We start from the raw sequence: 26,118 nt of genomic DNA, 5'->3' as shown, positions 1-26,118 counted from the left end.
TATTTGCAATTCTTCAAAACTTTAAATTTAGTTAAGTAAGAGTCTCAGAAAAAACCTTGCAGAGATTCAACACACTCTTTTCAGAGATTCAAATCTGCTCTTTCAGCTTTGCATACTGGGATTTCTGACACTGTTTTGACAGCAGAAAAGATATGAAACTAGACTGGGTGGTAACATAGTGGTACCATCCACTGACCCTGTGCGTTAGGAGATGCTCCTGTGTTGTAACAGAGCTCAGTGGGGCATTTTTGACAGCTGGCATACCTGCAGCAAACAAACAAAGGATCATAAATAGATCAGGCTTTACATAAGCAGTGGGATGCGTCAAAACGTGTTTGTATCCTGAATCCTGCAGAACAGCTTGGGACATTATTACACCCTTACAAACTACCCACTCCATCCCAGTCAAAAGGTGAAAGGTGTCAGAGAAAATCATAAACAGACAAGATGCTGTGACTTAACCATTATCATTGCATTTATGAAGACATTTATGTATTTTATCAGACAGGAGGAATTTCACAAGTTCTGTTTCAAAATTAGACCTTCAAAGTGAAAGTGGAAGGCATCAAAACTGGCAACAAACAGTACAGAGTGACAAATGTCATGTGTAAAGACCAGGTGTACTGGTGTATGAGGACTGTGGTGGAATGTGAAAGTTTTTTTTTAGCTTATGTGGAAAAAATGACAGACTTATTCAGATCATAAACTTCCCTCACCACATTAAGCTGCTTTGGCTGTGGGTGGTCACAGTCAGAGACAGTTAGTAAGGCCCCCGTTGGAATTGCCCACTCTGCCACTTTTGTCTGATACTTAAAGATAAAATGTAAGAGCTGAAAGAGGTTTAATTTTCAGTATTAGTGAATATAGTTGAAGTAACAGTTGAATTGAAAAAGCTGAAAGGAAGTGAAGTAAAAGTGAAGCACTGGGGGGAGATGATATCAATCAAAGCATCAGTGAGGAACTAAGTTTAACTCCTAGTCAAACACTAAGAGATGAAAGCAGTGGAACACGTTGACACGTATATGCTGAAAGCAGTTGAATTGCCATTTGGAGAGTGAGATGAAATCAGTTGTAGGGAAAGATATGAGAGCAGTTGAGCCAACCAATCATCATCATTAAAAAAACACACATTTGAGAAGCTGGCATCAGAGAATTTTGGCATTTTTTTCTTAAAAAATTACTCAAAAAGATTATCAAAATAGCTGCAGATTAATTTCATCGATCGACTAACCACTTAATCGTCAAATCATTGCAGCTCTAGTTGAAATGTTGGTGGTAAAAGTAGTTGAAGTTTCAGTTGAAGTGCTGGAGTTCAGTTCAAATGTGTACATTGCAAGCAGCTGAAATATCATTGCTATTCACATAAATTCAACTTAAAATTTACTTTGCAATAAACACATAGGTTCATTTCCTTGACTGAACAGTAGCACGTTATTTTAGTATGCATCGGTGACATTTTTAACGGTGGTCCCTTCCTCCATAGTTCATGACCAGGATTCCCGGCAGTGTGACTCATTCTGTACAATGAGTAAAGGACATGAACATGAAACGCTACCGCCAGTGATTGATGTGAGCCTTAACCTACTTCTTTTTCTCCTAACCACCCCCAGTTAAATGTTTATTTCTACGGTTATACCTTTTTTGGGGATTAGCACCAAATATACACAGACTGATTCTAACAGCAACACTGGATATGGCATTACAAGACCATGCACTAGAGGAATTTATTTTCTGTAAAAAGATATTGATTATATCCTTTTATTATTATACATGGCCTAAAATGCATTTAAGCTTGACTGTGATAGTGTTAGAGGTAAGACAGGAAGTTAACGTTGTAAATCCAAATTAAGGAGGGAGAAACTGTATAAATACGCTGAAAGGCAACACACTTTGAATTATTTCAACAGTGTGAGATCCAGGCAGTGATGTCACTAGACACTTTTCATACTTTTCAGCAAGCTCCTTTTGGACTATAACCTCCTTTGTGATTCAAGCACTCTCTTAATATCTCTTTCAGATGTTTTGCTAAAGTTCAGAAGACGTTACATAATGTGTGATACAGTGAAAGAACTAAAACTCCTTGTCTCATTTTCACAGCTTTCATTAGAGCTTCCTCCAAGTACAGTCGCATCATATTTCAAGGGTAGAAAATAAGCACTATATAAATTGACATTGTGAAGATTACTGGTTCCTGTAAATGATGAGTCTGGATCTGTTATTTTCAAGTGAGAAAACCAGCCACATACTTAAAAAATAATTGCAAAAACATTGGTGAAATTGGATAAGAGAAGAATCACAGGATAGATAATCAGGATAAAAATATTTGAGGGCCTGGAGGTGTAACAGAAACAATACTATGATGAGTTTGTAATCCTCTGAAGTGTGTGTCTGTACTTTCAATGAATGTATCCCCACTGGCAATGTTTTGAAGTGAATACTTTACTCATCATGCGGGCTGTATGATGTCATATTTTCACACATATTATAGCGCTTGTTAGTCACTATCTATGATTACTCCACCAACATAATGGATGGAACAGAAATTATTTCTCTGAGAAGATAGTAATAAATAATAAAGTAATAAAAATGAAAAACTGGTGGATGCAAACAGTGTTATCAGTATGGGAATTAATCAGAGCTACAACAAATTACTATTTTCATTATTTTCATGCTGACAAATATTTTCTTAATTAATAAATGAATAGTTTGGTCTTTAAAAGGTCACTGAAAAAAGCTTTACAAGATTTATTAATCCCCAAGTAGATTAATCCAACCAACAGTCCAATACCTAATATATTCAGTTTACTATCACATAAGACAACAAAGAGCAGTAAATCTTCAAAATTGAGAAAGTGTATCAGGGGACTGTTTGGAATTTTTGCTTGAAAAGTGCCTTCAAGCAATAATATATTACCCAAACAGCTGATGATTATTTGTCTGTCAAAGAGTCATCAATTACTGAAATAATACTGTAGTTTCAGCTCTCGATAAAATTATCCACCTTATACTGTGTTATCAAGGCTTCTGTTGCAAGTTTTAAACTCAAGTTTATATATATTTATTTTTATATTCAGAACTGAAGGGCTACAAAAGTAGGACCCTCCCTGTGAGGTACATTGGTCAATACAATCTTCTCCTGTCCTACTAGAGATAAACGCCTCTGTTTCCAAAGAATGCACTTTGTTGCTTTCCACACTGTGGCACGGAGCCAAGATTTGAGTACAGGAAGTGATGTCAGTCTGTGTGCCAGTTAGGGACAAATCTGATATTCCCACAAAGCCATTTCCGAAGATAAACAAACAGAACCTTCCCCCTATGTGTGTATACACATCCTCACATGTCTTGTTCCCAGTATCCTTCAGTGGGCAGGCTGATTGTGTTTCTTCAGATGCATAAGAAAGTCAAAGGGGTGAAGAAAACTTCACTGTTATCAACACATGCTTCATAAAACATACAGTACGCTAAGATTCCCTATATGAACGTACAAGCAGATGAGGAAAATAATGAAGCTTAATACACACAAATACACTTGTCTAACAATGCAAAGATATAATAAGGCCAACTTAATTACAATAAATACAAAGTACTGCAAAGGGGCCTCTTTGTTTCAATATATCTCCTCCCTATCTAAGATATCCCCATTCCCATATGAACCACAGGATTAAATGAATCCTCTGGCCTCTTTTGTTTTCTACTGCAGGGCACATTTCCCATGGACCATGAACCACGCAAACGAGTTTAGGGAATGTAATATTCTGCCCGCTTTTGTTTTCCTAGGGGGCTTTGGACTAAAGAATCACTAGCTCTGCAGTGTTGACACTAGCGCAGCCCACTCACCCCTGAACCTTGAGCCACTACTACAGGAAGTGAATAAAGCCTTTCATAAGGGTAGTGTAAGTTCACTTCACTGGCCAGCCTATGAAAAGGATTTATCTCTTGACTGTAAAATTGGAGGCATAAGAGGAGGAAACTGGAATAGGATGAAGGGAGGAGGGCAGGGGTGAGCTTGAACTCCATTAGGGAAGTCATAAACTCCCCCATCAAAGTGTGAAATCTTAAGTCAGATATCCCATCTGTACAGTAACTTGATATCACCCAAAAACTTTTTATTGGAAGGTTCATCTGCCATAATCTTGTCAGCTGACATATAATTGGAAAAACAGTTAAAAAACAGTAGATTCAATGGATCATACTTTACCTATGTGGGAGATGTGGAGCAAGTATGGATATGCAGGCAAAGCTTCTTCCAATTCTTAAGTATGTTAACAGGTGTTCAGATGATAAATAACATCCCTGTGGATGTGAATCCAGCAGTAACAATAAAGGCATTGAATACAAAGAAACAGTGCTAGTAAAAATGCATCTCTCTCGTTTAAAAGCAGCTTTGCTCTGTGTTGCTCTGCTGGTGGCATGATATTAATTGGTAAATTGTCTGATTTGCTTCATTACCACTTTCATTTTGGGCCATTAAATATGAAGCTAGAACCAGGAGACTCAGCTTGCTTGGTCAAAAGGTTAAAAAAAAATCAAACAAACAAGAAATAATATGCTAATAGTTGCTAGTAATGAGCGTTAGAGCTGAGGGTAGGTGGAAAAAGGTTATTTTGTGTTAAAAAGTAATGTGGATGATAGCTGGCTACATTAGCTATCTTAAGTCACAACTGTCCTGTAAAGTGTGACCTGAATAGTGAAACTACTTGCACACGACAAAGTTTACAGAACTGTAATGGCTCCTGGTGTCTGCTGACCTGAAGTGGCTAGCTAACTCTGGCTACATCATAGTGAATTTAATGGTCCCATCTACAAGAGGGACGGACTGAAAGAAGACTGTATGCACATTGATCTGCTGTCTTGGCTTGTATTTGTTGACGGGGCATAATCTCTGGTTATGAGCTATGGGAATTGACTGAACAGTGTGGATTGTACTTTGTTCAATCGGTTCCTACCATGTAGCCGGGTAGCTAATGCTAGCTAGCCAGCAGTCTGCACATATCATTCTCATGTCATGTCCAAACACAAACCGCAAATGTTCCATCTGAGCTGAAACTTGTTATTAAACTGGGCATCCTTGTATATTCAGTTGAAGCATGTCGCACTGACATTCCTTAGCTGTATGGGATAACCTGCATCTTTTAAATGTGGTTAGCGATAACAGCCTTGCAGGTGGTGCAGGTCTTTTGTTGTTCTTATCCAACTGTCTTGCACATTAAACCCTAAAATACAATGTTCCACCCATGTTTTACATTTCCTGCATTTTGCAGGGAAAAAAAGGTTGAAATCATGAATTGTCACCAGGTTTTGTTTTGCTATATCACTCAGCCCTAATATAAAGATACATGACTTATTATATTCTGTGCACTGAAAGGTGAGTTTAACACTTTTCTGTTACTGACAGTGAGCCCAGTTATTATTCATCTGCCCTGACAGATGAAGCAGGCACCTGTTGGTAAACCATCAACATTAGCTGAAAAAAATACTTGACCAATTCCCGAGCAGCATACGAAGCCCCAGGCAAGCAGAGAAGGTAGAAGTGGGTACATTTCTCTCTACCTCTGAATGCAGACATAAATCAGAGGGCTTTGAAGAGACGGATGACATGGCTAATTCTCAGAGGAACACAGGAGCCACTGTGTAAAGTGAGACAGCTGGGAGAGACCAAGCATTTGTGCATATGACTAAAGACTTTACTGGCTGTGCTACTACAGTATGTCTTTACTGATGGGTGCTGACATGTGCTGTCTGGACCTGCAATATCAAAAGACAAAAAAGTTGTCAACACAGTCACAGAACAAGAACTGGCTGTTCGAGTGTCCGTGAAGTAGTAAATGGGTAAGATCAGCTGAGAACATTTTGCACACACTGGTCCAGTATCAGTAAAGTAAAGCAACTCAACTAGTGACAAATGTAAAGCATGAACAGTTTTTCTTAATTCTCTGTTAAGGAGCACTCCATACCGAACAACTACTGTCACATCCTGAGCTAACCCAAAACAAGTGAAGGCTTGGGTGGTAATGGCAGAAAAGACTGTAAAATGCATCAGTAGAAACAACAGTGTAATAACATTATTACACCGCGGTTGTGTGGGAAGGTTTCCACCAGACTGCTGTATGACTTTGTTCAGATACCATAAGAGGACTGCATCAGCAATCAGCTCACCCGGCACAGTGCAGTGCTTTGCCGAACTGTCTTTGCTGGTTAAAAGGGGCAAAGTGAGAGACATTTCTGTCCTGCTGCTCCAAGGGCATATCATTCATCAATCATAGATTCCTGCAAAAGCCATGTTCTTTGACAGCAGCTTGGCAGGGGTTTGGGAGAAGCAGCCACTTCATCTATGAAGATTCAGACCCAGTAGGGGAGGCAAGGAACTGAACCCCGAGGTCACCATTCTTGTCCTTCTTGATGCTGTCCTCATTTTGCGTGTGTTAAAACACCGGCCTTGCAGGAATTCCTCAACATACAGTATTAAATATCATCTGCTGGCAGTGATGAAAAGTCACTGGTGGACAAGTTCAGTTTTACTGAGTTAGTATCTTTAAGCCTGCATAATGTAAAGACGTTAGCAAAAATGTTGTAGAGCTTACACAATAATGTAAATCATAATGCACTTGCTTTTGAAGGTTTATAATGTCACATTTATCCACTTCATGCCTAAAGAGACCACAAGCAACAAATATGACTGCAAGCATGCTGATCTGGATCACTGGTAGAGTTACTGGTAATCAAGATGAGCCATATTTAGCCATATCGTTGTAATCTAACATCCAAATTGAAATACAGAAACACACCCTGGAAAAATCAGCAGATAAGTCTTGGCTTGCTACTTTGTTAGGGGAATGAGGAAGGGATTTTGCTAAATCAATAGTACCGAGCACATTTAGGGCATTGATAGATTTTTTTTAAGGCTACATCAGTCAAATAGAGCTAAAAAAAGACGCCTTTGTTCTTGTGATATTTTACAAAAACACCATCACTCAGATGTGATAACAGGAGCCTTTGAGAACCAGCAGGTTGCCATCAACAGAAAGCGAAGAGTGAAACAATGCTGGGCCTTTGTGCCAGTGTGTGAGCCCGGTGAGAAGGAGCCAGAGAGGTGAGAAAGGGCAAAGCAGACAGCATTTTCACACAAGCTGGAAGAGACTACATTCCACTGGGCTTCTTCATCTTAAGAGGAGGGAGGGTTAAGAAGAATGACTTGTCAAATGCCATGTTGCCTTGTGTATTAACATGCACAAAAAGACATTGGGAGGGCCTCTTTACTGGACACTTAACAAATGGAAAGTGTGATGAATAATAGGTCGGTTAGAAAAGTCAATAGACAATAAAAAAAAGCTATGAATACAGTTTCATTGCGAAATACAAAGACAGCAGATAATATATACATGATGTTGAGGAAATGATTCATTTAAAAAAACTGGGGAACTCCTGACTTGTGACAAAGAGATGTGCTGCTGAATTATAAAGTGTTTTATTGCTTTCAGTGTTTTCCTTAACTGTGTGCAGATCTGCTTCAGAAGAAGAAAGGAGTAGGCTAGACTCTAGCTATCATAACAGCCTATTACAGCACTTTTTAAAAGATATACCACTGCAGCTGATGCTTATTTTATTCCTACAACTAATCAGACCACAACTGCTTTCTCTATTAATTACCTGAAATCTATCAAATTTGAAAAAAAAAAAGAGCATTTCCAAGCGTGTGTGTTTGTGATCTAAGGAAAATATCTGTTATTTAAGGCTCAGAGAAGAGCCTACTGTCATTTTTTGGAAATTTTCCAAAGGACCATTCCAGAATTAGGACATGGTCTTTCAACAGGACTCATCTGGTGGAAATGGAGTGGGGAAGGTTAGGCCCCAGGAGGGACTGGTGTGATGAAAGACACCACCTGGAAGCCTTCAGCGAGCATCTTACTCCTTTGGAGATAAAGAATCATGCACTCAAAAGTTGGCACCTCTGTGAGGTTATTAAGCGGATTAAATTCTAATGAACTCACACTCATGACGGTTGAGAAATAAAAATCCATTAACATTTCGGAAGAAAACACACATTTTTTGTCTCACTGCTCCTGAAGGTTATCTGAACAGAGGGAGTCTGTTTTTTTTTTACTATTACTCCTTCTTTCTTCAATGAAGTCACACTCCACATAACTCTTTTACTCTAACTCTCCCCAGCTCCAGTGGCTTTTTTTTTTTTTTTCTTCACAGGGCTGTGAAACACAATGGAAAACGCACGATCACCCCAGCTGTCTCCCATTACTGACTCTAACCGAAATTATTTACACGCCTGCTTACTGGAACTATGGAGGGAGAGAGAGAGAGAGAGAGAGAGAGAGAGAGAGAGAGAGAGAGAAGGGGGGTGGGATTCAGTTTACTCCTACAGATTTGCGCAAGCATCCTCTTGACTGGAGGCTGACGAGATATGATAGCCCTGGATGAAGATACGAGTCCATCTGTAGAAACCTGTCTGCTGCGGTTCATTTAGGTGCTCCTCCTTGTGTGAGAGAGAGAGTGTGTGTGTTAGGGAGAGAGAGTGACAGATTAAGTGAGTGGGAAGAGATTAAGGAAAAGTAGAGTCATCTTTTAAAAAGTTTATCTTTACCGCAGGCCTGCTTGTAAATCCACATCAATCAAAAACAAATGTCTACACTGCTGTTAATTAAACTGGCTAATACTGGGGTGACCTTCATTCAATAAGCAAGCAATATAAACAAACAAGGCCAGCATGGCTGTCTCCTCTTTGACAGCACTGTTAAGATAAAGGCCTCACCATGGGGGGAGAACAGACCTGTAATTAGACACACACGGGACTCCCGTTGCTATGTAAACATCCCAACCACTCTGCCTAGCAGCACACTGCCTCTGTGCTGTGCTGCTCCGGCTCCTCACATGAATCACAGGGCAACATCTGGTTTAGCATGCTGGAAGGGACTTTGTCGGTTTGGCACGCTGTACGTGTGTGGAGTGTGTCGATTTGGACCAGACGACCCACGCCTGCGCCTGCCTCTCTCCTCCCCCCCCGGCCACCCCACCTCTCAGATTACAGCGGTTGCACAATGCATTTTGGCAGTCCCACTCTTGCTGGCCCCAAGAAAGCATTGTGGATATAAAGACGAACCTTTTGCTCAACTGTGAGGGGAAAAACATTACAACCGCTTTTGGCTTTGTAATGACTCTCATCTGCCAAAAGTATACAAAAAATGTAGACAAAAAAAAATTGTTTACTTTCCAAAGTCCCTACATTTGAACATATGGACTGTGAATATGAGGACAATTCAATTCCTTTTTCCAGTTATTGTTTCGTTTCACGATACGGTTGTAAGACTATGTGGTTCTACAATGAATAGCCGAAGACAGATTCGCACTAATAGCTTCGTCATTCATCAAGCCGCCCCATATGTAAAATCAGGAAAGGCTATAAGAGGAGAAAGTACTTCTGCACTCAATTATGCTGCTGGTGTTTTTCAGTGAGCCACCAGCCCGGCGTTGTGCCTCCAGTATAACCAGCATCCTGCTGGAGCTGTTCCTGGCAAGTGCCTCAAATTAATATCTGGCATTGCTCCTGTAAGACTTCATTTGACTGCGAAACTCAAACTCTGCCTAAAAGTCCACCATATATCCTTCACAAAACAGCAGTTCTGGCAAGTTGAGGAGAGACAACCACAAAATGGTAGTAAGGATACGGGGAGGAAAAAAAAAAGGTATAAACAACAAAAAGTAGAGTTAAGCAGCAGAGCAGAGACTTGAAATATGAACGTTAAGGTGCTTTCAGACTGACTTTTAAGAGTTATGGGAGGCCCAGATCCTGGATTGCATTACGCTGAGAGAAGACTCATTGCAGACTAATCTAAACATTACGTAAGAGCTCTCCTGACAAGTTTAGAGGGCAGATGTGACTGTTTACACAGATGCTGCGAGATGATAGAAATAGACAGAAAAGGAGAGAGAAGTGAGAGATAGGCCGAAGTGTTGGTGTGCGAAAAAGAGTTGATAAAAACTGATAAGTCAAAAGCAGATATGAGAATCTTCTTCAAAATGGTTAAAAGCGGTAATTAGCCTGCATTTAACCTGTTCAACAATCTACTTCAGAGCATCGGAAGATTTGTCCATAAATCAAGAAGTACACATGCTGCCAGTGTGCTTTGGAGGAAAGGGCATTGGTTGTCTAACTGTAAATATATGTCCCTTGTGTCACAGTACAACAATGCATCCTGGTGTATGAGGAAGAATTTAGAGGGAAACTTCATACGTGACTTCATTGTGTTGGAGATCCTGGCATTGTGGGAGAAATGATGTTTGCTCTACCCACAGCACATACTGACTACACTGCTATTGTTTGTGTAAAAGTCAGCTCTCTGGAGTGTGGTCCAAGCCTCGGGAGGATACAGAAGAACGTTTGAAATAATAACCTATGGCGGCAATCAGACTGAAAGCATGAAAAACGCGAACCACACTTTTTTGGAGACCATGCTAGCATGCCTCCTACTGGGTAATTATTCCTGTGCTGCCACAGAAAAACAACACGGGATGTTGCAGATTAAAGCTGGAGCGAGTTCAGCTCCTAAGTCGTACATTGTGAAACCAGCCTTTATAAACAGGACATCTCAAAATCGGAAAAATAGAAAGGAGGAATGTACATTCGATTCTCAGTGAAGTTAATGCCAGATTGTTGCCAACTTGACAGATTTTGTCAGGCTAAGGTCTGCTAACTGTTTAGTCAGTTATTATAATATTTGGGCCATCATGTTACCAAGCGACGAAAACCACTGCTGAATTTTGAAGCCAATTTAGATGTTACAGCAATGACAGTTTCCTCCAATTACATCTACTGGCAAACCCCACAACATATTGAATGTCCGCCCACCACATATGACCACGACCCAACTTTTCACAAACACGTCCCAGAAAGGGAACAACATTTTTCCTGTAATAGGAAATAAAAATTGTAAGTAAATAAGCAATAAATGAGCAGTTTTTTTCAAATTCTATCAGACTTGCTCATGTAGTTTTTTATAACTAGCCAAAAACAAAGCCAAAGTGGTTGTCAGAATCTGGCTGCTGTTCAAATCTGACTGGCCAGTCTTGGCGCCACTGTCTTTGTACACTGTTGGCAGTTTGACTGACACATCATACGTCACTGAAATCTTACAAAGGTTCAATGTGTAAGAATTGACCATCTGATCCAAACAGATAGGGCATTCCCCTCCCGTCCCCCCACTCTTCCCCTAAAACGCATCACCTCACCACCATTATCACTCTCTGAATATAGCGTATAGCAATCTGTGCTATGGCGTTGTCAAGATATCAAAATGCTATTGCTATATATGCTATATTGCTGCCATTTTCCAACACAGTAATCCAGTAGAGACCTAATTTATTGATATGATATTTCAATATCAATCCAGCTTACTACAATGTGCTACGACGCCAAATGTCTCATGCCAGCTTTCACATAGTTGGTGCAACCCGGTGCAGTTTGTCGGATCAGCTGAGATGGCCAGCTGATGTCTCCCCAGCCAGCGTCTGAGCAGCAGCCGGCTGCTCCGACAACGACCATTTATCTTATCTGCCCGTCATGTTTCATATTGTATTTCAGTGGACTAAGGACACCATTGAATGGTTTGGCACACAGTGTACTGGAGCAAGAGACTGAAAATAGTGCCCCCCGCTTTCTATGTATTCAAACGAGAATCTGTTTTGGATTGAGAATCGATTCTGAATTTGAATCAGCACCCAAGTATCGTGATGGTATTGAATGGGGAGATAAGCGTACCGTCCCAGGCCTACAAAATCAACACTGTCATTTGTTACGACCTTTATTTTTCACCTTTTTGTTCCATTTGGTATAAAATTTAAATCCCTACAGACACTTACATCTGTCAAATTGTGATTTTTTTTCACGTATGTGCACAACACTCTAAAGGTGCACTCACAAACCATGTACGCCGCACCGCGCACGCTCTCCATCCTCTGCCACATCCTCTGTTTTCCAGGGAAAACTCTGAAGGAGAACAATCTAAAGAGATAGAAGTGACTGTGACAAAGTAAAGTGAGCGGCAGGGTGTCACAGATACAAGTCTCATCACTCTAGGAAACTGTCGCTCATGCTCATGAGTACTTGTTGTTGAGTATAAAAGGTCATAAGTAACATGCACATTCCTCAGAGTGAGAGGCACAGTATTCCCCTTCAGTTAGATAAGGTCCATGGGGTGTGTTGTGGCAGTGAATGACATCATCCAGAGCCTACATTATTTGATACAGCACCATGTTAGCACACATTGGTTTCCTGTATTCATGTTTGTAGCCATTTTATGTGTTTGTTCACTCTCTCTCTCTCTCTGGTTGGCCTGTTCAACGGCTGTAAATTACTGGATATCTGGCAGTACGTCAGTTCATTCCAATCAGTCTGACAGATACATGTAAGCCTGCTGAGTGTTTGCATTCTGAGATTGAACTTGTCAGCAGTTTCTTAAATGTAAATCCCCCTTACTCACTACTCTGACAAGCACTGTCTAGAAAGGCATGTTGGGAGAAACAGTGGAAAATCCCAGAGAGTGGGCAAACGTGACAACACAGGACTGCAAGGTTTGGTGCATACAATAGTCGATATAATTCATTCCTGACATTGGCTCCTGCTAATAAAAATGTAATTATCTAATTGCTTTTAATGCACATAAACAAACAACAATCATGTATAGTAGTGCAGCTCTATTAGTTTCACATTTTAAACAAATTAGCAGTGAGAGAAACTTACCTGCAGATGCCAGGCAACACATTGCAAGAAGTAACAAGGGAACAGTGGATCTTCGAGCCATTGTGTTATTATCCTGCAGCTTCCAGTGTAGAGAAGGTGGGTGAACAGGCCTTTCTCCTGCTTTTCAGAAAAGGTTTCCCTCTCTATGAAGCAGTCTACAGGAAGTCAGCGACAAGCTCCAGCTGTAAAGTGAACAAAAGTAGGGAAAGTCAACCAAAAGAAGCGGGTTGTGATTCAGCGTGGACAAACAGTGGGGAACCGGGCTCTGCTTAATATACCCTGTGGGAATGATGAGATGAGACAAGAGCAGCATTAGTTTGTAGACCAGGGGATTAATCTGGGAAGGTTAATTGGGGGTCATGCATGCTTCAAAGGACCGTGCTGCACACACCTTCCCATGCCCGCGGCCGGTCAGAAAGAACCCTCTGAGGAGTGTGGGACGGCTGACTGGCTCGCTGGGTGTGAAACACTTAGGAACATGCCACAGGTTATTAACGCACTTTAATTGAGAGCGTCAGGAAACACTGGATGCTCCAGTGGGGTCTTGAGTAAGCAGCTTAGCACCACCATGCTAACCAGCATGACCTTGCCTAAAGCTTTAACTTTTCTAATTTAACCCCAAACACTGACCACCATGACAGTGCAAAAAATGCATGCACTATTATACACTGAGGTCCGTAAGGTTGTGATGTCACAACTATACGCTGAGTGTTTGCCCTACCGTTAGCTTGCAGGGGCAGCCAGCCCCTCCTGAAACAAACAAACTATGTTTATTTATGTTGTTTACCTAGTTTCATTTGAGAGTCTCTATTGCGTTTTGCTGTCATTTATGGTTTCTCTCCTCTGCTCTGCTCTCTGTATTTCACCGAGGGCGGAGCTTAGCCCCTCCACACACACACACACACACACACACACACACACACACACACACACAGAGTGGAGCAGAGGAGAGACAGACAGCAGAGGAAACGCTGCACAGTTGTTGGATGTCAGGAAGCTAATTTGTCATTGCACAGCCTTCCAAAGGTTGGATAACATCATCCTCAGCGGTGGTCATCACTATTTTACCAGTGAGTTTAACCCAGAGCCCTGGTTTTAATGGGTACATTAAGCTACAATCCGTTACCTGTGGTTGGCCTGGGTGTACATCACTCAGAAAACAGTCAGCCAATCAGAAGAGAGGGGCATTGAGCAGACACAAGACAGGCTGAGTGAGACAGAGGGGCTGCATCCAGGGCTCGTACAGCTGTAACTAGGTGTTTTTGCAAATGTTCATAAATAGACCACAAAAAGCAAAATATTAAACTGGGAAAGGGGCATAATATGACTTCTTTAAGGATATCACAGCAGTTGTTAGAGGAATTTTAAAAACTGTGTATTACATGTGTTGTATTAATCAAATGAGTGATGTCCTGATCAAGATCATAATGTATGTTTCGTATATCCCCCCATTTAACCATTTCATGTAAATATTTCAGTTGTTTGAGTTAAGATGTCAATGTTTGTCATTCATGCACAAGGTAATTGGAGCTGGACTGGATTGGATGGCCGTGCCAGTCAGGAAATCTTGATTTGTAATCTGAGCCTCACAAATGAACCATGAATGTACCATGAAGATTTAAATGACATTCATATGAATAGTGGGTCATTTGTTTAAAGCCACTATCAACCTAGAAACACACTCATGATGTTGTATAGCTCTAAATAAAACATATACTGTATATTCATTTAATTTCCTTGGCTGCCACGCTTCAAAAAGGCTTACAACAAAGTGGAAAGACATCAGATAGCGAGACATCATTGCCGTTGCATCAAAGCAGTGAGCTGTGATGATCAGACTCCAGATAAGACTAGAAAAGCAGAGGATATTCTCAACTGAATAAAGCAAGACAGCAAAACAGATTAGGAATATATAGCTGACATTCTGACAAACATTAACACAATTTGTCATTTTAGGGGCTATTATTTATTCTAAAATAATTAAAAAGCTTCTACATCATAATAATCTACCTCAATGTTTTTACAAAGACTGAATAAAGCATTCAAATGTAAATCATTGACAGACTACATTGGTATCAATTTATTATTTTTGGCTGTGGCTATTTCGGTTTAGGCTTGCTCTGCAGCGACAAGAAGCAACACCTTTTTAGAAAGGCAACAGAAATAGTAGCAAATGAGTTCTCTGAGTCATACCGCATTCTTTATGACATCAAAACTGCAACTGTAACTTCTGTAGAATGTGACGTTGCGTGAAACCCATGTGGTAAAAGTTGCATCTGAGACTAGTATAAGCGTATGTGCCAGATGTGCATCTATCTCGCTCGTGGTGAACCATAGAGGGTTTATGGGAAGTGATGCACAAAGAACTAAGGTGCATCACTCTGCAGCGCAAGCAGCTGCACAGGACAAAAGGGCCTTTCACTGTTTGGCAGCTGGAGGGGCTGGGAAGTAATTTTGAAAGATCATGACAAATATTACACTTTCAGCTAGGGAAGCAGAGCCAGTGCCCTCTGTTTGATTTATGCCCCTCCTTGACCTTCATCTCCTCCCTAACTCAAAGGTAAACTGTGTTGCAATAGCTTCTGCGAGGCAAAGACCAAATCAAAGAAAAGCGATGTAAAGCTACTTACTCTTCTGTTGGGTAGAAGATTGAAATATCTGATGGACAAATATTCTGAAAGACCACATAGAGTTTTGAAAAGTTTTATCACTGCTTTAACTAACTGTTAAAGTTCAATTTAAGGCATCACAAAGCTTATCCATTGACTATTCAAACATGTTTTGGGTTTTGTGTGTGGGTTTTACTCCAAAAGCTCCAGCCACGGTGCTGGTTTTGTTGCAGCAACACTCAAATCACCTCATGTGACTTCTCCTCAACCCTGACCGTCTAAGCCGAGCAGCTATTTCACCCAGAGAAGATCTGGAAAATGCATCAGAACGTGCAGACCCCAGACTGAACGTACTGCACATTACTGAAACCGAGCTGCATATTTGTGGTCACTTCAGTGTTAAAGGCCTGGCTTACATCTGTGTCATCACATATGCATACACTGCAGTTAAGTGTTGTTACGTCCAGAGGGCATAGGCTATATGTTCTCGTAATCACAAAGCCAGAAGTGAAGACAGTAATACAACTGCATGTTGTGGTACATGAGTAAGACTTACTAATATGACACCCGCTTGCTTCGTAAGTCTTCTAGATGTTCGTGTGATCACATGACCTGATGAGTGATATTAAATAAGTACTTCTCATCTTTCAGTGTCAATGTGTACAGGCACAAGACTGACTCACTACCAAACCTACATCTGTTTCCATCACAAAAATACAGCTCTGAATGAGGTATGATATGCTAAAAACATCCTGCACACAGTTTAGACTCTCATACTTGTAAATGATGTGCAACTCAATATTCATATGCAATACTCTTAATACTGAGTTTATGAGACTTAAGGTCCTGGTGCATCATATAGCATGCTCTAATAAGCAAGTATAAGTATTACCATCTAATCATTAAACAGAGCTGATTGGGTAAGAATGGAGGATTCAGATGTACCAGATTGAAGTACATTTTCGATTAAGATGTGAGAAAATGTTGAAATGTGCAGATACAATATAGACTACAGGGTTAGAATAATACATGATGATAATCTGTTTTAGGTTAGTGTAAACTTTAGTGCAACACATCAGAGTAAACACTGTTTAAAAAGTGCTAATTAATTCAATTAATCTACGCTGCTCTTTATCCAGGATCCAAAACTTTTACAAACTTCATCCCTTGTCACAGCAAAACTCTGACTGTCATTAATGACAACAAATACACAGCAACACAGCTCTTCATAACTGGCAACTGTCGCTGTCATGAGTAAATACAGGAATACCTGTTGATTTTGTTCAGTGTTTAATCTAAACTGGCGCGGCTGTGCTGTCAGTCACGTTTCATCCCACAGGAGCTCCTGGTTACCAACAAAGGAGCGGAGTGAGCTACACATCACGCTGTTCTCTATCTGAAGGGAATCCCTCTGTATGCGCTGGATACGCAGTCTGTTTACATGTGTTTAATTCACGCTTTTTAAATAAAACATGACCTGAACAGTGGATATCAACATGAGTACCTATTAGCTAACAACTCTGTAGCTTCAAGAAGGAACGCTGCATGTCAACGGATTCAAGACAGATGTTAAGTTAACGCAGCGAGCGCTGTAAATGCTTATTTTTACAGTATCCTTAAACACGGTGCACAGTGACAGTCTTCTGATAAAGCAAATTCTTCTAGAAACAAGCTAAGTGGTAACTTTTCAAAGTGTTAGTCCTTGAAAGCTAGCGGACGTACCATGCAGAGTCTCCAGAAAATGTCCAAGTAAACTTGGTTGAAGTTTAAAGTCGCTCTTGGTGGATGCGGATAAATCAGAGTCGTTCCTCTCTCGGTTGGACGTTCACTCCATTCCGTTGTTTTGACGAGGAAGCGTGGACGAAGTTGACGCGATATTTTACATAACAGTGGAAAAACAGCCCCTCTGACTCTAAGTTTTAAACAGTTTACTATCTATCTGCTTTTTAAGTGAGGGCTTCATCTGGAGGCGGCGCTTGGAGGGAGGAGGCTGAGCTGTGCGCGAGATGGGCCGTTGCAGAGCTTCCCAATGCGGGCGCGCGGTCTCCTCAGGGGTCCCTGCAGGAGTGTCGGGCGGACCTTCACTCAGCTATTTTGACCGATCATACAAATATTAGCCCAGGTTTAACAATTAATGACTGTATACTTTAAAGTCTTGGCACTCAGTCCCCGTTTACAGTGCAGACAGATGTGCAATTCTATACAAAACTTGCAAAATGTTATTGTATAGGGTTGCTGTAGGTCACTCTTATCACATAAGGGCCCATGGAGTGATCTGTATCTATATGGAGGTTCTTGATGCCAGATTATGGGAAAGTCTGGCTAAGGAATGAGTCTTGTTGCAAGTCATGCACACTTAATTGCAACAGCTGAGCACTTATGATGAGCATCTGTAGCTGCAGAAAAATGGCTTAAATATCTGTTATTGTTGGAAAAAGTATAATGGGGACAGAGGAAGTTAATGGAAACATAGTAACATAACACTTGAAGTGTAAGTAACATTAACACACTCAATTACTTCCAATTACTTAAATTACTGCACTTTGAGCAAATTTGAGGCATTTTTACTTACTTGAGTGTATTCATGTTATACTACTTTATACCTACACTTCATTACATTTCAGGAAGAAATATTACATGAGGTGAATATATTTTTTACTTCACTGCATTTATTTGACAAATGTAAGTATGAGATACTTTGCCGATTAAGATTTTACAAGTTGCACTGTTACAGATATAAGTAGGGGAGACCAGGGACAGTTGTAACATGGGATGGTTGTAACGCCTTGAATTCCTCCAATCAGAAACAAGCTCCAGTGATTACACTGACTCTACACATGCTCAGTTAGATTGTGTTCTAGCTTACAAAAAAGGAGCCACATTTGAAACTCTCAGAGAAAGTTACCAGCGAAAGTGTTTTTTTGAGGTAAAAAATGTACTTGTCTAGGAATCCAAACAAGTATTATTAGAATCACTGTTTTGTAAGCTAAAAACAGAAATGGCAAACATGTGTCAAACTAGCAGTCAAGCTAGTTAACATGTGGTGAAAACATGACTGGTCATACTGGGATGGTTGTAACACCTTGTTGCAACCATCCCTGAACCAAGTTTCATTTATATTTTAAAAACCTAAAGGCCTACATAAACTAGACAGATAGATAGATAGATAGATAGATAGATAGATAGATAGATAGATAGATAGATAGATAGGACAGGGGAGTCCCACTTCCTTTGCTGGAGTCGGCATCAGATTGGCATTAAACAGGGCAAATCATTCAGGACAGTGGCCAAATCATATGGCATTTGCCATGTGACCCTATACTGAGTGTTGTCCTCAAACTAATCCATTTTGATTTATTGTTTAAACTTTTTTGAGGTTGTGTGTTCTACCCATTAAATAATTTTCTTGCATTATAATTTGATGGCTTCCCCTCCTTTTTGTCATGTAGTGTGAAAAAACATATTCATTATTTTTAAAAAAGGAAATGAATAGTCACAATAACACAAATGATAAATAATCTTTTTCATTTTGAGTATATGATTGATTAATTATGTACATTTTTGACATGTTACAACCGTCCCTGGCATGTGTTACAACTGTCCCTGTACAATGGGACAGTTGTAACAGTGGAGTGACTGTATTTAAATCAATTTTGCAACTTGTACATATTTCATAAAACCACTTAAATACATTGTTTCAGTAGTTGACAGACTGCAGTTTATAATATAGCAAATGGACTGTTCCCATTCCAGTGGTTTTTGTTTTATTGGGAAAATCGCAAAAAGTGTTACAATTGTCCCTGGTCTCCCCTACCCATCAGTATACAGTCGTTAAAATTAGCTCAACATCAATGAGATAGCCTACAACATTAAAATGTTTTTTACAAAGTGATGCATCAGTCATACCCATCCACTTATATGATATGTATAATAATAACACTCTGAAAGGGGCTATTCTGCATTATGACTATCTTCACTTTTAATACTGAGAACATGTTGTTAATAATACTTTGGTGTGTTCATTGATATAAATTTTGAATGCAGGATCTTTACTCAAAGAGTAATATTTTTTACATTATTTTATTTAAGTAAATCATCTGAACACTTTTTCCACCACTAGTATTTACTGACACTCCTCCTTCCCCAAGTGTCTAATGTGTGAACAGGTAGGGGTGCAGTGTGTTACCTAAGGACACAGCTGTTGGCATAAAGACTGTTGCAGGGATCAAACCTGGAAATTTCAGACTGGAGATGTGGAGGACTATCTCTTGTGTGCTGTACGTTATCCATCCACCCAGTATTTATACCTGGGACTGGGGTCTATCCCAGCACACAACGGGCAAGAGGCGGGGTCACCAGTCTATCACAGGGCACATAAAAACAGAAAAAAATCACATCTGTTAACTTACAGTTCACCTAACATACTGTGTGAGTAAACCAGAGCAGCTGCCTGGTGAGTTTTCACCCAGGATGTCTTTGGCTGCAACCAAAAATGTACACTATCAATACAAACATCTTTGGCATTACCATAACAGCCACCTGTGCTTACTTGTGATTCTGATTCATTCTGTATAGTTCTTTTTTAACATTGTTCAGTGTTTAACCATAGGAATCACCTCAGCGTGACCAACAGTGATAGACAGGTCAAACTGTGCTCGGGGCATGCCCCTCATATTACCATAATTGACTAGCACTTCTCAAATCATTTTTGCTCTCTTCCCATGACGAATCTATACAAAGCTCCCTGAGTTCATCTAGGCTAGCTTGGATATTTGCTCAACAGTTCACAGACTCAGAATACACAGAATATGTCACCCAACACAGTTTCTGGCTTCATTCTGCATTTGCTGATTAAGAAGTGTACTTTGCTGTTACTCAGGATAATTCGGAGTGGTGTCTGCGTAAAGGCAAGCTGTTCCTCTGGCTACCCTGTTTTTGCTTACCGGTGTGGCCAGTGACTGTGTAACATTATACCCTCCGGCTTACGGTACGCAGTTAGCATGGGTTAAACCCCATGTGTTAGCACTACTGACCGACAGGCTAACGGCGCATCTAGTGTGGTTAAATATTTATACAATTTTCTTCCTTTCCAGACATATCTTCAGCCGCCAAAGGGTCGGAACGGAAGGCTAAAAAGGCTGCATCATACGGGGTGTCCATCTCGGACAAGGACCCTCACCCCATGTACATGGGCGCTAAACATGCTCAGGGATTTCTAGCTTACCACCAGTCATATTCCCACCGGCATCAATGCCAGAAAAGATTCTAGAAAGGAGGCTGAGAGTGGTGGTGGCCAGTAATCAGGACCCATGCCTGTCAGGAGCCACCCCAAAAGCCACAACCAGCACCCATCAGCCAAGAGCCACATCAAGCTGGGCGGACATGATAGAAGCTGAGTCCAAGGACATATGCCTTTTCGAGACAGCTGGGCAACAGACTAACCAGCAGCCTCAGTCAGAAAACCCAAGGCCATGGGGCAAAGACTCTGCAGTGGCAGCAAGAAACTGACCCTCTCACTATGGGGAAGGGAAGAAGAAGCATGCAACGTAGCACACAACCTACTGCAACTTCTCCTTCTCCCCCTTCCACAAAGAAAAGAAGGAAAATGGAAGTGGAACAAAACCCAGAAGTTTGCTGTTCAGAGACCCTGGTGATTTCCAGTTTTTCAGGTGTCCTCTCTTAGTTTCTCTCCCTTCACATTCAAGAGGAGGAGAATCAGGGGCAGCAGGTCACAGTGTCACCAAACACTTCCACCCTGTTCAGAAATAACAGAAATAAAGCTTGCATTTTTACAGCCAGGCCCAGGGCCAAGGGCGAATGCTTCCCCAAAAACAAAATAAAAACAAAACAATGTCAGGCCCCCTAACCCCCCGCTGGTGGAACTCATGCTCCTTCAACGTTCCCTCCAGGTCCCGGAGATGACTTGCAGTGCGACTACAAGGGCCCACTTCCTGCCCTGGCAGACCAGTGGTGTGCATGTGCAGTTCACCCATGGGTTTTGTCCACTATTTCTCAGGGTTAGAGACAAAAGTTTGCTATGAAACCACTCAGATTTTACGGTGTGTTAGTTACAGTAACCGAGGGGGATTCAGCACGAGTCCTAGAGGATGACATAGCATCCCTGTTAAACGAGTGATCAGGGCTGTCCTGAGCGAGTAAGCTCAACAGGCTTTTTACTCCTGTTACTTCCTTATTCCAAAGAAGGGGATCTCATCTTTTCACCCCATTTTACATCTCCATGTGTTAAACAGACACCTATGAAAATACACATTCAGGATGTTACCACGAAGTGCTCTGTCATTCAATCCAATTGGTCTTTTGGATACATGGTTTCACATTACCATTTATCCTGCACACAGAAAGTTTCTCAGGTTTGCCTATCAGGGCAGAGCCTACGAAAACCAACCCATCCCTTTCAGGCAGTCATTAGCTGCCTCCATTAAAGAACAGTGGCATCAGAATTTTCTTGTACATAGATGACTATCTGATATGCTCCCACTCGCAGGAACAGGCAGTCAGGGATTCTGCTACAGTGATAAATCATCTCAGGGATCTTGGGTTCAATATAAACTGGGCAAAGAGCCGAGTAGAACCCACGCAATGTACAGAATACTTGAGTCTCAACATAAACTCCCTCTCTTTACGAGTCACACGATCAGAGGGGAGATTAGCGTCTCTTACACACTGTATCTCCCTCTTCCGGCTGGGAAGTTGTATCATTCAGACTATGCCCGCGCTTGCTTGGACTCATGGCTTCAGTGATATCTGTTGTACATCTGGGGCTTCTAATGATGAGGTATTTTCAGGATTGGGTTGCAGCATCACACCTGTGCTCACGCTGTCCCCTCAGCTGCAAGGTGAAAGTAACACCACTGTGGGTGGTGGCTCTCCGCCAGTGGAGGGACCCAACAGTTCTCATGTCAGGTGTCGCACTGGGGATGGGGTCATCCAGGGAAACCAACCAACAGACACATCCTGGATGACTTGTGCTAGCGAACATCAACTGCCAGGGCTACACTCGCTCACTGCAGTTACACAGGTTAGCTCAGGAGATAATCATGCAGCAAGCTCCTGTCCCTTTGAGTGACACATGTGCTGGGTGTTTTGAACAGGGGTGCAGATCTTCTGTCCCGAGGAAACCCCCTGTATGGACAGTGGACTCTCCACCTGCAGGTGGTGGAGCAAATCTGGCAGAAATACAACCAAGCACCTGTAGATCTCTTTGCCTCACAGGAAAATACTCAGTGTCCACTGTCTTTCAGACACTTCTGAGTGTTGATGCTCTGGCCCACCCATGGCCAAACGTGCTGCTCTATGCAGTTCCCCCTCAGCCTAATCTCCCCCACCCTAGCCAGGGTGAGAGAGCATGGCTTGTCGCTAATGATAGTGCCGCCCTGGTCATCCAAGCATTGGGTAGCCTGCAAGAATTAGTAGATAAGGGGAAAGCCTTTTCTACAGTTAAAGTGTACTTGGTGGCGATCTCACCTTGTCATGAAGGCTTCAGGGATAAGCCTGTGGGGCAGCATTCTTTTTAGTCATTTCATGAAGGGTGCATGCCTCAAGCTCCCGTTTTCCAGGCCCCTGGTTCCTCTGTGGGATCTGTCTGTAGTGTTGCACGCCCTCTCACAACACCCGTTTGAGTGAATAGAGGTGGTGGGTATGAATTTTGTCTCACTGAAATCAGTATTGCTCTTACTTTTAACCACAGCACAGCCTGTGAGTGACGTACAGGCTTTGTCCATCCATCCTTCCTGCAGTTTACCCTGGGGCTCACCAAGGTCTGCCTGCAGCCCAACCTGGTCTTTGTGCCTAAGATGGTGCAGTCAGCATACAGATGTCCCACACTGGAGCTTTTGGCTTTTCACTCACCTCTATTCTCCTCAATGGAGGAGCAAAGGCTTAACACATTATGCCTGATGAGGGCTCTGCATATGTATATGTGAGTAGGACAGCAGGGTTCAGGAAAGAGGGCCACTCTCCATAAAGGCAAGCCATTGTCCTGCCAGAGGCTGTCCCACTGGATGGTGAAGGCTATATCTCCGGCCTATAGATGCAACAATGCAATAGTTGAGTGAAATTTTTTATGTACCTTGCCAGTTTCCCATTTAGCATCAGTAGAGAACTGTAAGAGCAGGGCTGACTGGTTTGCACGCATCATTTCATCCATATCTAACTTTTGGGTTTGACCATTTGAGACGAGATTAGACTTGGGTCATGGGTTTGCAAAAACATTATTATCTTTGTTGATAATACTCAGTAGTGCCAGAAAACATATCTTGACAAATACAACAGTACAAATTTGATGAAGATGACAGTAAAAACCTTTTATTTATCCATCCATTTTCAGACATCAGTAACTGCTGTACTCCGTGCAATATTATGTTCACTATCTACAATGGCATGTACAAAATTACCTATAGTTTGTAGTTGGGGCAAAGGGGAAAGTCTGTTCAGGGGCAAATGCAATAGTATAACTACAAATACATTTTAGAAAGCACTTTTATCAGTTGTTCTAGATGTAAAATCAGAGTTCCAGTTTTAGTTATCAGTAGAGGTTTGGGGGGAAAAAGTATTTCACAAGCGTATACAGATAAACACAGTAAAAAAAACAAAACAAAAAACATAGTCATAATAACACATTTGTATTGCAGATATGTGCTTCATTCCCCTCCTATAAATCATTTTCTGATGCGCCCAAATGATCTGACCCTGTGATCCCCCTCCATCACATGGAATATTTTATTAAACAAAATTGTTTAATAAAATATTCCAAAACAAATAAGACTTGTTTTTTACATGCTTATCATTTTTAATGGGAAAACATGAAATAGGTGGGGGGAGGGGGAAATCAGGCAATCACAGGAACTAAAATAGATCATACTCATGGGCAGTTTCCATTCTACCTGATTTGAATGCCTTTTCACAAACTTATGTGAGCATGTGAAGAACATGCAAACAGACAGCATCAACCATGAGACTTTACTGCTGTAATATCTTAATATCTGCTGATGATATAGGTATATACTGTATATTCCAGTACTGGTAATGAATATGCATTTATTATTATTTTCATTGAAATACTTGGTTTTCTTGTGGGGCAGAAAAAACTTTTGAAGGCATGTCATACACTGTTTAAGGAACAGTGTTCATCAAGCATTATTCATTTTTCAATTTGGTGGTTTTAAATGCTCAACCAAGCACAACCAGAATAGTGACAAGTTTACATGTGATATTGGTATGGATGAGATCATTTGGATATTTTATGTTTTTTGGGGGGTTCAGAGAAAGGAAAGCACATGTTACATTACAGTACATTCATCTGGCAGCTTTTCTTCAAAGGGACTTACACGAAGTGAAAAAGACTATATGAATCCTTTTCATTCCTTTTGTACATTATGGCTTTTGATTTTAGTTAAGAGTAAATTTTCATTTCAAGCTTTTCATTGTGAACATAGCACACGGCCGGATATTATTAGCTTTGTAATCACAATACGCATAAACATCAGTTGTGCATTTGGCTTTTCATCCATTTCCATATTTAAATTTCTGGTGGCTTTTACTATTAGGATGTGAAATATTTTGTGACTGCTCTCACAAGACATTTTTGTCACATACTTTAATTTCACCACCCCACAACCCTAATCACAAGCACTAAACTGTGCTCAGAATGATTTCTCTGTGTGAGATCTCTCCTGAACAAATACTGCATTGCTTCACTGGGATATCAGATTTCCACAGAAAGGGAGATGCTGTGTGACTGGGTACAACATAAATGTCAGCTTAGTGATTTACCACTAATGAGATGGCACCTGTGACAAGAGGGAAGGAAACTTTTGTTGTGGAAAACACACGGAAAAAAAACAACAAAAAAAAAATACCACACTGATATGCTGCTTTTGAGAGTTGACAAGGAAGCGCTCAAAGGGATCAAATTATTTTACATCTCATACATATGCATGTCTCAGTTAAAGTGTTCCACTTTGTTTATTTACACTGTGTTAGGGTTGTGAATACAGCTGAGATGAAGGGGAATAGAAAGCGTAACAGTGCATCAAAGATGCGTGCAATCTGAAGCATCTTCACATTCCATTAATGTAACTCAAGTCTTTGAGTTTGTATTGACCCAGTTGATTGCTCTGGCTGTCAAGTCCAACATTGCTCTGTCAGAGCTATCATGACACTCAGTGCAAATGCCACCAAGTGTTAGCGCATATAATAACAAATGATCTCAGTATTAGGTTGGAATGTAATATGAGAATTAAACTATGGTGCATTTCCAGATAATTTAGACTTACATGAGAATCATTTTCTAAAGAAATTGTCCATTTTCACTGTTGATATTATGGGTGTATTTGCTAATATGCAGAGTTTATGCAATTACTGTATGATTTTGATTGATTTTGCGTGCTCAGTTTTATATTTTTGTTGCACAGTGGTATTTGAAATGATTCACTCATCAACCAATCAACCATAATGCAATATACTTTTCAGGCAGCACTCCACCAATATTACATGAAATTCACTTACCTCATTACTGTAAGTACTACTCAGCCTGTTAAAACAGTTATATCATTTCTTGTGTAGTTTTGGAGTGCGCTCTCCAAAGTTTGAAAAAATAACCCTGATGATGTTAGGTTTGCGCTCGAGGCTTAACATGTATAACTGAAAGCCTGTGTTACAAACCGGAGGTTTGTTGATGGAAAGATGTTGGCATTTAGGAGGCAGGGGGTGTCTAGGGAAATACACTATACAGTTACATTAACG

The 26,118-nt window shown here is 40.9% G+C and overlaps 1 protein-coding gene across 1 annotated transcript in view; it reads right to left on the bottom strand.

The window, feature by feature from the left end:
* Window positions 1-17,360, bottom strand: part of tgfbr3 (transforming growth factor, beta receptor III) — a 72,133-nt gene extending 54,773 nt beyond the window's left edge. Inside the window, exons 1-2 of the mRNA XM_042417332.1 lie at window positions 17,077-17,360; window positions 12,746-12,927 (exon numbers count right to left, since the gene is read on the bottom strand). Of these exons, the coding sequence (XP_042273266.1) occupies window positions 12,746-12,806 (61 nt within the window). The 5' untranslated portion in view covers window positions 12,807-12,927; window positions 17,077-17,360. The remainder of the gene's footprint in view (window positions 1-12,745; window positions 12,928-17,076) is intronic.
* Between the last annotated feature and the right edge of the window lie 8,758 nt (window positions 17,361-26,118).

This window comes from Thunnus maccoyii, chromosome 7, assembly GCF_910596095.1.
Source record: "Thunnus maccoyii chromosome 7, fThuMac1.1, whole genome shotgun sequence".
Classification (NCBI taxonomy): Eukaryota; Metazoa; Chordata; class Actinopteri; order Scombriformes; family Scombridae; genus Thunnus; species Thunnus maccoyii.
The sequence above is the reverse complement of the archived record's forward strand: the minus strand, read 5'-3'. Positions and strand labels throughout refer to the sequence as shown.